The sequence below is a fragment of the Diabrotica virgifera genome, chromosome 6 (assembly GCF_917563875.1).
Source record: "Diabrotica virgifera virgifera chromosome 6, PGI_DIABVI_V3a".
Lineage (NCBI taxonomy): Eukaryota > Metazoa > Arthropoda > Insecta > Coleoptera > Chrysomelidae > Diabrotica > Diabrotica virgifera.
Window position 1 is genome coordinate 149,274,586 of NC_065448.1, and position 14,550 is coordinate 149,289,135.

Genomic DNA, 14,550 nt, shown 5'->3' on the forward strand with positions numbered 1-14,550 from the left:
TGTTACGTAGGTCAAAACATAGTAAATTTTTTGAAATTTGAATGGATCCTGAAGGAAGATGTGTGCTGAGAAACAGAGGATGTTATGTTAGAAAGGAGAAAGACAACGTTCGAGTGGGTGTGTTTTATATGTAGCCAAGTTTGAAATCACTTTATTGTAGACACTTGTACTAATGTGATGGTCTTTGCTCGTTGATGTTTTACGATGTGGGCAGAGGTCAAAGCATGGGAAATGACAAATAGGAAAAAAATTTTTAATTAAATTAAATTAAAATGTCTTGTTCCCGGTCAAAGGACTACGGGATGTCATATATTTAATAAAATTGTAGGTGCCTAACACTTTGAAATCTATGAAATGTATAGAAATTATAAGAAAAGTAATTAGATGAAAAAGATAGTTAAAAAAATTGTCAAAAAAGAATTGGTTAAGAAACTGTAAATTGATCTGAAAAGGCAAGGGTTATTTTATTTGAGCTATTGTATGATGGAATATGTTCAGAAAGAAAGTTAATGGTAGGGTGTAGGCACTTACTTGGGAATAGTTTTAAAATAAATAAATAAATTAACACATAACACATAGGATTTTAAAAATACACAGACATAACAATAATTGGTAAAAATTTTTGATGGGAGGTAGCACTACATTTCCCCAATTCACTAAATAACTAATTTCTATTTTTTAATTTTTAATTGGAATCTAGTTTGTTTATTCATTCTTAGAGGGAATATTGACAGTAATAACTATTGACAGGAATTACTGTCAATATTCCCTCTAAGAATGAATAAACAAAAAACTAGATTCCAATTAAAAAATAAAAATTAGTTATTTAGTGAATTGGGGAAATGTAGTGCTACCTCCCATCAAAAATTTTTACCAATTATTGTTATGTCTGTGTATTTTTAAAATCCTATGTGGTATGTGTTAATTTATTTATTTATTTTAAAACTATTCTCAAGTAAGTGCCTACACCCTACCATTAACTTTCTTTCTGAACATATTCCATCATACAATAGCTCAAATAAAATAACCCTTGCCTTTTCAGATCAATTTACAGTTTCTTAACCAATTCTTTTTTGACAATTTTTTTAACTATCTTTTTCATCTAATTACTTTTCTTATAATTTCTATACATTTCATAGATTTCAAAGTGTTAGGCACCTACAATTTTATGAAATATATTCCATCATACAATAGCTCAAATAAAATAACCCTTGCCTTTTCAGATCAATTTACAGTTTCTTAACCAATTCTTTTTTGACAATTTTTTTAACTATCTTTTTCATCTAATTACTTTTCTTATAATTTCTATACATTTCATAGATTTCAAAGTGTTAGGCACCTACAATTTTATTAAATATATGACATCCCGTAGTCCTTTGACCGGGAACAAGACATTTTAATTTAATTTAATTAAAAATTTTTTTTCCTATTTGTCATTTCCCATGCTTTGACCTCTGCCCACATCGTAAAACATCAACGAGCAAAGACCATCACATTAGTACAAGTGTCTACAATAAAGTGATTTCAAACTTGGCTACATATAAAACACACCCACTCGAACGTTGTCTCTCTCCTTTCTAACACAACATCCTCTGTTTCTCAGCACACATCTTCCTTCAGGATCCATTCAAATTTCAAAAAATTTACTATGTTTTGACCTACGTAACATGTCCGTTTGCCCTGTACCTCTCCCAGCTAACCGATTAGCATAAGTTGGACGTATAAACATGTTATCAACGAACTGGCAACGCATCCCTTGTATCGGCATAATTTAACTACTTGTAACGCCGACCTGAAGATGATCTGAATAATGTAGAGATCGAAACCGGTCGTCAAAGTATAATTAAATGATTGTGAGTAAGTCTGTGTTTCATTACTACACTTTTAGGTTTATTCAAGAAAAATGCATTTTTTTTAAATTATAATAATGTCATTTTTGATTTAAGCAACTACTTTTTCTAAACTAAGCCTTCCAAACCGGTCAAATCACATGGATCGCATCAATTGTACCCAAATAAAGTTAATTTCAAGAGGGAAGCTATTCATTCCTATTAGGATTGTGATGACGAGGGTTTAATTTTTACATTTCAAAAAGAAAAAAGCAGAGAGCGACTTTATTTTCTTCATAAGTCAGTCAGTTCTTATGCAAAAAACTTTTATTAGAGCTTATTTGAAAGGTTTTTTAATGAACTTTAAAATATGTCTCTCTAGTTTTCCCAAAAAATTGTACCACATTCCAGTTATTTGAGATTAAACGTTCTCCATTTCGATATTCTTCTAAAATAACCATCCTTTAAAGTGCAATAACTCAGTCGCTATTGGGTTTACGTAGGTCTTTCAGACGTGAATCTCTTTGTTTTTCTATAAAATAATTTTTTTCAGAATTGGTCACTCTATCGATTTCCATAGTTATTTTGATTAAAAAATTTTCATCCCCTAGATGGGGTTATTTTCACCCCAAGGGCAAGCGCAGTTCGGCATAGGGTAGATTGTGACAAAGGTTATAATCACTACCTAAATCCAAATTTTCAAGGAAATCGACCTTGGTTCTCAAAATTCCACGGTTTTACAGTTTTTTACCGCTGATAAGTGGTCTAATATGATTTTTAGAGGTTCAGTGGCATTTTCGTCTCTGACGACTGGACTATAATATTAAGTATATCTAATATGTAAAACATGTTGCCTACATTTGTGCATTAAAATATAACTTTTCCAAAAAAAACGATTGATCACGAAATTAAGTAAGATTTTCCTTAACTAATTTTTCTAGATCACGAAAATATGACTCCGAAGAAGTGCACAGCCAGAAGAAAATTCTTGAAACGAAGAAGAAACATCTTGCCTCGCTTCTTAATACACCAATATTCCCTAAAGGTTTTTACGAAAAATATCCTTTGTTTTCTAAAGCTCTTCCAGGTTATAAAGAGGATAACGAGCATGAGAAAGCTGTGGATTTAGTTAAGAATATTATCAATCAGAGTTCCAAGGAAAAATCGAGAACTAAGAATTTATTCAAACCGAAGAAGTTTAATAAAGATAAACCAAAAGGTGTTGGCCTTAGTTTTAAGTTTAATAATAAAAAGGATTTAAATAAGGGCAAGAAGGGGATGAAAAAGAGGAAATAGTTATGTAGTTTTGAAGTTGTATATTTACAATAAAAAATCGTTTTTAGGTTGTTTTGTTTTTCCTTGAATTTATACAAACACTAACATGCCTTTAAAAATCTCCCTTTAAGGCGAGAAAAATGTAAAGGTTATGCTATATATGCTATAGCATAGCACTAGGATATATACCAAATACTTGGAAAACTGTAAGGGTGGTGTACATACACAACATAGAACGACAGGACAACGCCCTACCTAAATCCTGTCCCGATCAGTCTTACATTACATCACTTTTGCTTAAGCCGATAGAAAAAATTCTTGACAGACATTAAGGAGGAGTCAACAAGGGATCATCCTCTCAACGGTATGTTGCACGACGGTATGACTGCCGATCTTTTGAAAACAAGAATCCCTGTACTAACAGAATTATTTAATAGATGTCTCCATAATAGAGGTATCAGGCAAATGTACAAACCGTTTGTGAGAGTTATCAACAACTGGTTGACTTAACAAATGGATAATAAATGAATACCAGCTACCCGTATTTCTTGCTTTCGTGGAGTATGAACAGGCATTTGACAGTATCTAGATGTGGCCCGTAGTATAAGCTATTAATAATTGTAAAGTAGATTCGAGATACAGGCAAAAAAATACACCATAGATATATTATATGAAAACGCAACTATGATTGTACAACGAGATGAAAATAGAAATCCCATTCCAATTAAGGGGGAATTAGACAAGGCGACATAATATCAAAACTGTTTATCTAGCCCTAGAAGACATTTTCAAAACTACAAATTTGTCAACATTTGTCATCAACGTTAATGGCAAGAAGTTAAACCACCTCATAATCGCTAATGATATCGTGATTATAGCGAACACATTCGAGGAACAACAAACTATGATGGAGAAACTCGCCCCTACGTTTGCCTAAAAATGAATGTGACAAACACAAACGACTCCAGATTTGTATCTATAAATCTCACAACAGCCTAACACACAAATTGGACTCATATCAACCAGTATAGTCTAGGCTCCAGAGAGGTCACCGTGTCCTTTTCAATTCTGATGGACAAACTCCACGGTTTCGTATGGATTTTTGGCTGCTGATTACGAATTTCGAGGGTGGATTTCGATACGAGTGGTCAAAAAATTGTTATAAACAATTTAATTATTTATAAGGCTCTGGCTCATAAACTAAAAGAGGTAAAAAAGAATGTTTCAAATAAAATTTGTTCGTTAATAAAAAACGAAGAAAAAACGTTTACTAAACTTAAATCCAACAGTTAGAACTCGAGGTATTGTAAAATTAGTGCACAATGCAAGTCGCAAAATAAGTATTTTTTGAAGCTTTATCGATCGTAACTCAGCTTCTATGCATGCAAATGAGCCTTAGAAGGTCTCATTTTAGAGCTTTATTAATAGGATTCTAAAAAGTTTGTCAAATTACTTTATCTTCATTTGTTTTAAAGTTATACCCGTTTGAAATTATAATTTTCTTAAAAAAATTGTACATTAATTTGTTTATAAGGGTTTCAAGTAAATTTGAGCTGCAAACATTTATACTTTAATTAACAATAATGATAGAAGAATTCAAAAGGAACATTTTGAGCTTTTTAAACTGTTCATAAGTTTATTTTTGGTCAAGATATCGATATTTTAATGGCGCGCTATGAGGCGCAAAATCGGTTCACAGTCAAGTGTGTAAGTATTTTTCGACGCTTTATCGATCGTAACTCGGCTTCTACGCATGCAAATGAGCCAATATGTGATATCCATATAAAAACGGATCGAGTTCTTTTACAGCATCATCATTGCATATAAAACGAGCATTTATGTGTGGCGGCATACACACAATTGACGTGCCTTGATGATGTTGCAAAAGAACTAGATCCACTTTGTATGGATATCATATAGATAATTAGACTCTGAAGTCCCAGAAAGTTTTAGTTTTACTGCCTACAAGAACAGACTTAGTACCACCATGTAACTGTAAAAATAGCTCTAAGAACTTATGCAGATGTAAAAAAGTTGAGATTCTCTGTATATCTCGATGCAGATGCATGAAAGATAATGTTTGTAAAAATAGTATTAATAAATAAAATCAACTTACTTTTTATTTATATTTCTGAAATATTAGTTTTTAATGTTTTTTTTTCTCATTTAATACAAAAAATAGAAGACAAAGTTAATAGAATGAAAGGTGATACGAGGTACAGTATGATGATTTAATTATAAGAATTATATGATAAAATTTTATTAGGATCTTCAAAATTGAAAAATGAAGATAACGTATATTATACATAGAAATTATAATTTGCATCGAGAAGTTAGCGCGTGAACCTTTACGCGGTGAGCTAATCTCGCGCCTCAGAGCGCGCTATTAAAATATCGATATCTTGGCCAAAAATAAACATACGAACATTTTCTTAAGTTCAAAATGTTCCTTTTGAGGTCTTCTATCATTATTGTTAATGTAAGTATAAATGTTTATAGCTCAAATTTGCTTGAAACCCTTATAAACAAATTAATTAACAATTTTTTTAAAACAATTTTAACTTCAAACGGATATAACTTTAAAACAAATGAAGATAAAGTAATTTAACAAACTTTGTTTGGAAGCATATTCATTAAGCTTTAAAATGAGACCTTCTAAGGCTCATTTGCATGCGTAGAAGCCGAGTTACGATCGACAAAGCTTCGCAAAATACAGTCGAACCCGCTTATTAGAATCCCTGTTATAGGAATATCCCGGTTTATGGAATATAAATTCGAGTTCCCGAAACGTTTCCATTTACTCCTTAATAAATGTATCCTTTTATTGGAATAGGTTCTAATTAGATAATACCGCTTATTAGCATATTTTGCAGGTCAACGAATATTTTTTTTTACAATTTACTAAAAATTTTAATTATGTTTGGTATGACGGTCAGTCGTCAAGGGCCTGTAGTGCTGGATTAGATATTATTGGGGTAATAAATATTTATTACTTTGTTACGAGTATCTACCAATTCGATCTTTAGCCGAAAAATGCATGGGTCATAAAGTAATTTTTATTTGTCTACACAAAGGCACTGTTGCCTGCTATAAAATTGTTAGAAGCAGTTTATTTAGAATTCACCCAGAGAGTATTTACCTACTTGTTTGCAAGATGCGAATTATGGCTTTGCTAAATTCATCCATTTCTTGCCGCCAATAAAAGTTCCATTCAACCAATGGATTACGGATGACCACACGGATTAAAAACGAAAAAGCTATAATTACCGATAATTTCTCAAGAAAAAATAAGTAATTTTGTTATATGCATTTTAACAAGAAAACATTTACATATCTACATATTGCATACATTTTATATTAATTACCTACTGCTACTGTATTCATTCACATACATAATATAATGTAATTTGGTATTTAACACATACATAGATAAGTAGTAGTTACACTACTGTATTATTGACGTAAAAAGACCTAAAAACATTTACATATACTGATTATGTAGGTATATATGATATACATATTGGCATAGTATGTAAAACTACATATTGGCATAGTATGTAAAACTGCACATTGGCATAGTATGTAAATAATATTATTACGTATATTCGGTACACTTATTTCGACTAGCCACCAATGATCGGTTATTAGAATATCCCGGTTATAAGAATATTTCTGCCTGGTATAAAGGCTATTCCAATAAGCGGGTTTGACTGTACTTATTTTGCAATTTGCATTGTGCACTAATTTTACAATATCTTGAGTTCTAATCGTTGGATTGAGGTTAAGTAAACGTTTTTTTCTTCGTTTTTTATTAACGAACAAATTTTATTTGAAATAATCTTATCTCTATTAGTTTATGAGTCAGAGCCTTATAAACAAATAAATTGTTTATAACAATTTTTTGACCACTCGGATCGAATTCCACCCTCGAAATTCGTAATCAGCAGCCAAAAATCCATAAGAAACCGTTGAGTTTGTCCATCAGAATTGAAAAGGACACGGTGACCTCTATTTGGCGCCTAGACTAGTAGAGCAGGCAGGAATCCGAAAAGGATATTGCAATTACTAATAGAGAAAGCTAACGAATACCATATAGATCTGCACTTAGCGTTCGTCGACTACGAAAAAGCTTTTGACAGCGTGGAAATGGCAATAGAAAAAGCTATAAAACAACTGTAGAATAGATTCCAGATACAGAATGCTAATACATAATATACTGTGCGTCCATAAAGTAACGTATAAATTCAGTATTTCGTAAATCGGCGACTTTAAGGCAAATCCAGAAACAGGTCGATTTTTATTTTTAAATTCCGATTTTCTGGTACATATTATATTAGTCTAAGATACGATATAAGGTCGATTTGCACCGATCTGTTAAATGGATAAAAATTATTGGATATGTAATTTTAGCATGTTAACAATTACAAAAAACAAGGGTTGCCCGATCTAATCTTGTTCTAACTATAATTAATTAATAATTAAAAATGACATTTTTTTATAAATTAAAAAAAAGGGCCGGCGTAGCGAAGCGGTAGTGTGCTTGGCTCGCGTGCCGGTGGTCCGGAGTTCAAATCCTACCGCCGCACAGTGGTAAATTTCGTCGAAAACCTGGCCAAAATGTAAAAATCTAAGTTTATAGGAATACCCTGAGAAATTTTATATGAACCTTGCTCTGTAGTTTTTTTAGAATCATAAACGGCCTTTAAGGGTAGAAAATACAAGCAGATCATGCAGGGGCGCCCATCTAAAAGTTTTTTAGGGGAGGGGCCAGACGTGAAGATGTTGCACATTACATTTTGTATACTTTGGATGACAATATATTATAGTTTAAAGCAACAGAAAAGCTAGGGGGCCGTGGCCATGCCCGCCCATGGACATGGGCGCCTATGAGATCATATATTTATATTAGTGTAAAGTTGTGATTGAACGACAGCGGACCAAATAAAAATTAAGTGTGTTTACAATAATATTGGGGCATTGTTTGATTTTCATTTAGAACTATAGACGTGTATTATTTTGTTTATAGTGGATGCTATGTCTGGAGGTAAGTGGAGTATTTTAATATACTTTTTAGACTTTTTTAAAGAAAAGTAAAAAAGTCTACTTTGCTCAGCAAAGATATTTTGTTTAATAAATAGTTCAAAATGTATATAAATATTCCCCAAAAAATCATCTGCAGCCAAATGCATCCTTAGCGGAATTTTTCATTTTAAAGAAATATAACATGCTGGAGAATTTGTACATAATAAGACTTTCATGTTATATGGTCAGTTAATAAAGTAAGAACAAAATATGAAGCGTCTGATCCAGCAAATTTACAGTTTTTTTACACAAGAGCCGCCGTTTTTTGTTATTTTTTTTGCTTTCTTCTTCTTTTTCTTAATCTTTAAGTCCTTTTACTTTTATAATCCTGTTTTTGCTTCGTTACTTTTATATTTTTTAATAATTTTGGTCGTGTAAGCCAAAAATTTTAATTTTTTAAAAATGAAATGCATAAACAAAACTTCATGTTAAGAAGCCACACATTGGTAGGTAATAATTATAATCAATCGGATTCATTTACAAAACAATTAAGATATATTAAGAGTTGACCTACCTATTTTTGGCTTCTTAATATAAAGTATTTTTTATGCATTTTATTTTTTAAAAAAGGGAAAATTTTTGGACTTACACGACCAAAATTATTAAAAAATATAAAAATAAGAAAGCAAAAGATCTATACATAAAGGTACAATGACTTAAAGATTAAAAAAGAAGAAGAAGAAAGCAAAAAAATAACAAAAAACTGCGGTTCTTGTGTAAAAAAAACTGTAAATTTTCTGGATCAACTGCTTCATATTTTGTTCTTACTTTATTGACTGACCATAACATTAAAGTCTCTTAATATAGAAATTCTCCAGCATGTTACAGTTTTTTAAAATGAAGAATTCCGCTAAGTTTGCAACTTGTTGCAGATGATTTCTTGAGGAATATTTATATACATATTGAATTATTTATTAAGCAGAAAATCTTTGCTGGCAAAAGCTGAGTTTTTACTTTTCCCATTTTAAAACTTGGTAAATAGAAAACGATTGAAGATTCTTGACATCATTTTGTAAATATGTTGTAAATAAAGTTATGTTAGGAACAAGAATCTAAAAAGTATATTGAAATACTCCACTTACCTCAAGAAATAGCATCCACTATAAAATAACAAAATAATACACGTCTATAGTTTTAAACGAAAACCTAAGAATGCCTCAATTGTATGACTCACTTTAATTTTATTCAGTCCGTTTTCGTTCAATCCCAACTTCACACTAATATAAATATGTGATATGCTTGTATTGTTTTACCCTCAGCGGCCGTTTATGATTCTCCGAAACCTACAGAGCAAGATTCATATAAAATTTCTCGGAGTATATAAAGTTAAATTTTTGCATTTTGGCCAGGTTTTCGGCAAAATTCACCACTGTGCGCCGCGCGCCGGCAAGAACAACTAGACATTTTTAAAATGTTTATAGGCCCCAGGTCGACTCTGCCTGAATAAAATGAATACCTTGGGTAAAACCAGGGGTAATAATAGGCGGTTGAAGCGTAGCACTGGCCCTGTTACCTTCCTTGTATACCGTAGACTACCCTGCTATACTCCCAAAGCCACGTGAGCGGTATAAAACGGGAGACTATTTAAAAAAAAATTCGACCCGAGCAGATATTATTTCAGATTTTTTAGGTCATTCTAAACAAAAAAGGTCTTTTGTAATTTTTCTCTAAAGTTGACCTTTTCAAGGCTCAATCGATGACGATTTTCAAGGCTCAAAAACATAAGTATAAAATATCATTTTTGAAATTACAAAGTGCCTAAATTCAAGTTCAAACCTTATTCTATCAGTTCTTGATAAGTCTTTTGGACTTATTTTCATTCTGAAACATTGTTTTTTAGTTGTTAATGCCCGTCTCCCCATAAGAAACCTTCCTCATTAATAATTAAAAAAATGTGTTTTAGAATAAAACATTGCTAAAATTCTCATCGAGACCTGATAGAAAAAGGTTTGAACTTGAATTTATGTAGGTACTTGATAATTACAAAAATGATATTTTTTACTGGTCATCTTTCGTTATTGTTTCAGTTTTAAATTGTTTATAACTCGAAGACGATCAACTTTAGAGAAAAATTTTGTCATTTTTTAATTATTAATTAATTATAGTTAGAACAAGATTAGATCGAGCAACCTTTGTTTTTTGTAATTATTAACATGCTAAATTATATATTATTATCCAATAATTTTTATTCAAAAAACAGATCGGTGCAAATCGACCTTATATCGGATCCTCCTACTATCGGTCCGGGTGGGTTGTGATTGCGCGCAGCGGTCAAATACCTCCTGCGGTTCTCTCACTCTATTACCCGCAAGTTAGGTTTGGACCGAAGGGTTAGGTCTTCCTCCTTTCTGACTTTTAATGGGAATAGGGGACATGTGATAGCTCATTTGAAAGGATCCAATTCTCTATTCAATAATATAAACATTAACATAATTACTTATACAGGGTGTCCAAAAAATTTTTTTTTATTAAATCAATTGAGACAAAAAGAAGAATGAATGTAATTTATTTAATTCCAAATACGTTTTACTGTTGTCAGAAAACAGGAAAAACATGTTTATTTGACAAATAAATACTGTTTTTCGCTTAAACTCAATGTTAAAGCTGCCACCCATCTGCGTCTTGGCAGTTTGAACATTTCGTTTAAACGAAGATCAATAATATTTATTTTACAAATAAATTTTTTTTCTGTGTTCTGACAGCAGTAAAATGTATTTTTTGTGTCAATTAATTTAATTAAACAATTTTTTAATGCCCTGTATAAATATTATCATTAATGTCTACTTTAGTGAATAGAGAAATTAATAACCTTTCAAATGAGCTATCGCATGACCCCTATTCTCATTTAAAAAAAATCATCAACTACGCCATCACGCCCAGATTGATGACGTCACTAGTAGTATGATATACACTCACCGGCCCAATTTTTGCCACCCAAAATTTTTGACTAAGTTTGACAATCTATAACTTTCTTATTTTTGTACTCCGATTTCAAGATTCTTGCATCAGTTTTGCAAATTTGGCGCCCCTTAAGTCATTTTGGATCATGTCATATTTTATATATGATATTTTTTGGACGGCAGGTAGGCATGTAAATGCTTGAAATAAAACAAAAAACTGAACTCTAGAAGTAATATTTATAGTTCATTCACCCACGGTCAAATATTGCAAAACCTCCGAATTTTAAAGAACCGCTTGGATTGATTTATCTAACATGTCAAAGAAAAAAATGCTATTGTGCTGATGTGTGCTTTTGCCCTAGATGTGAGTTTCGCCCCTTCTGGGGGGCGAAAAAACATTTTTCAATAAAAAAACAGGTTTTTAGACGGTTTTTCGCAAATAACTCAAAAAGTAAGTATTTTATCGAAAATATAGCTCATATATTCTTAGCAAAAATATAGCTCATGAAAAAGTGAAAAAATGGTGTATATATGAAGTCTGTAGACCCAATAGAAGCCGAGTTGCAGCTAATGAAAATTAGGTTCTTATTCGTCAAATTCCATATCGAATATTTCAACGTTAAAATAACCAAAAAATCAAGCACTTATCGGGGAAAATAATAATATCAATAAACTTTATTTTCATTTTTTTTTTAAGTTTCTAACGTCAAAACTAAGTAATAAGTACCTAAGTTACGCTCAAAATAGTGTTGGTCCCTTTTTTTGGTAAAAATATCGTGAAAATCCCCCCTAATTAGAATTCCAAATGAAATTAATCGTTACCGCTTTACCACAAGTTAATTTACTTATGTAGTGCTTATATGATCTGGAAGTTTTATAGGTTAAAAGGGCTTGAACGCGCCACTAATCACAAGTGTATGCAAATTTTGAACAGCCATATCTCAACAAATTTTTGTCTTACAGGAAAACAAAAAATCTAAAATATTCAGAAAAGCAAATCCTACATTTTTTTACTGCTTGAAATTTTTGGTATCACTAACGATTTTTAAGTTATCTTAAAAAAAAAATTTGTTTTATAAAAAAACAGATGATACTTACAGATTATAAAATATAAACAATACATATATAGAGTGTCCCAAAAGTAGTGGAACGGTCGAATATTTCGCGAACTAAACATCAGATCGAAAAACTGAAAAATACGTGTTCAATCATTTTCAAAAATCTATCCAATGACACCAAACACCAACCCCCACTACACCCCCTGGAGGTGGGGTGGGGGGTAACTTTAAAATCTTAAATGGAAACCCCCAGTTTTTCTTGCAAAAATTTGGATTCGCTACGTAAAAGTAGGCAACTTTTATTTAAGACGTTTTTTCGAACTGTGGATAGATGGCGCTATAATTGGGAAAAACGATTTATCCTGATACCATAGGTAAATTATAGAAACGGTCTAATATCTCACGAAATACACTTCCAAATGAGAAACCAAAAAACAGATTTTTAATCTTTTTTGAAAACCTATCGAATAACACCAAACATGACCCTCCAACCCACCCCCTGGATGTGGGGTGGGGGTAACTTTAAAATCTTAAATAGTTAAAATCTTAAATTCTTAAATCCCACTTTTTATTGCAGATTCGGATTCGTCATAAAAAATTAAGCAATATTTATTCGAAACATTTTTTAAAATTTCTGATAGATGGCGCTAATAAATCGAATTTTTCCAATTAAGGCGCCATCTATTAACAATTCTAAAAAATGTTTCGAATAAATGTTACTTAATTTTTCATGACGGATCCGAATCTGTAATAAAAAGTGGATGTTGCTATTTAAGATTTTAAAGTTACCCCCCACCCCACATTCAGGGGGTGGGTTGGAGGGTCATGTTTCGTGTTATTCGATAGGTTTTCGAAAAAGATTAAAAATCTGTTTTTTAGTTTCTCATTTGGAAGTGTATTTCGTGAGATATTAGACCGTTTCTATAATTTACCTATGGTATCAGGATAAATCGTTTTTCCCAATTATAGCGCCATCTATCCACAATTCGAAAAAATGTCTTGAATAAAAGTTGCTTACTTTTATGTAACAAATTAAAATCTGCAAGAAAAACTGGGGGTTTCCATTTGAGATTTTAAAGTTACCCCCCACCCCACCTCCAGGGGGTGTAGTGGGGATTGGTGTTTGGTGTCATTGGATAGATTTTTGAAAATGATTGAACACGTATTTTTCAGTTTTTCGATCCGATGTTTAGTTCGCGAAATATTCGACCGTTCCACTACTTTTGGGACACCCTGTATAAAGTAAATGTTAAAGGGGTGCCAATTATTTCATTTGCGATGCCAATTATTATTAGAGAGTGAGTTTTACAATTTTTTTATCAAAAAATACGGGGCCTTTATTTTGAGCGTAATTTAATTACTTTTGATGCTAGAAATTTTTCTAAAAACAAATTTGCTTTTTTTAACACTTTAAAAAAGTTGTAATGAGTTTTCCCCTAAAAGTGCTTAATTTTTTGGTTATTTCACGTTAAACTATTCGATTTGGAATTTGACGAATAAGGACCTAGCTAGTTTTTATTAGATACAAATCTGGGTTTACAGACTTCATAAATATACTCCATTTTGTGAACTAGCTCTATAGAACCAAAGTTGCTTAGGAAGTCAGTTTATAAAATTCCGGACATATTTTGAACGTATGTTTTTCACCCCCCGAGAAGGGGTGAAACTCGCCCCAGGGAAAAAAGCAGAGATTGGCACAATACACTTTTTTTCTTTGACGTGCTAGCTATGTGAAATATGTGTGTACCAAATTTCATGACAATACAAGCGGTCCTTTAAAATTCACATCAAAAACCGTGAGTAAATGGACTATTATTAGTGTACTAAAATATCAAAATGAAACAAACAGAATAAAATCATAATAAAATAAATTAAAATGCCTGACTTCTGACATTTCTCGCACATAGGAATAGGCAGTAACTGGATTATGTACTAATAAAATTTCGTGTGGATGTATAAGTTCTTCTTCTTTAGGTGTCGATGCCGTGTCCGTATTCAGACGTTGGTCGTCATCATGTTTACATACAAGTCCCTAAAACCTTTGTCTATCGTCTGCTGCGCGAAATAATTTTTCTACTGTGGTTCCACACCATTGTCTAATATTACGCAACCATGAAAGTTTCTTTCGACCAATCCTTCTCTATCCCTCCACTTTTCCTTGTATTATAAGGAGAAGTAGATGGTATTTAGGTCCTCTAATTATATGGTCAAAGTATTCTGTTTTTTTCTTCTTCTTTTCATATTTATATCTAATCCTATTTAATTTCTTAACTTTTATTTTAAAATAAATTTTTGTTTTTTTCCAAATTTTTTTGCAATTTTTTACCCCGGGTTTTGACGCCCCTAAAGGTTGGCGCCCGTGTGAATTGCACACTTTGCACATATGGTAGCGGGGCCCTGATTATA

General features: G+C 31.8%; 1 protein-coding gene across 1 annotated transcript in view; it reads left to right on the forward strand.

The window, feature by feature from the left end:
- The window catches only part of LOC114329179 (ATP-dependent RNA helicase ddx24), a 124,280-nt gene extending 121,105 nt beyond the window's left edge, over positions 1-3,175 (forward strand). The window contains exon 10 of the mRNA XM_050653246.1: positions 2,771-3,175. Within this exon, the coding sequence (XP_050509203.1) occupies positions 2,771-3,125 (355 nt within the window). The 3' untranslated portion in view covers positions 3,126-3,175. The remainder of the gene's footprint in view (positions 1-2,770) is intronic.
- The last annotated feature ends 11,375 nt before the right edge of the window (positions 3,176-14,550 follow it).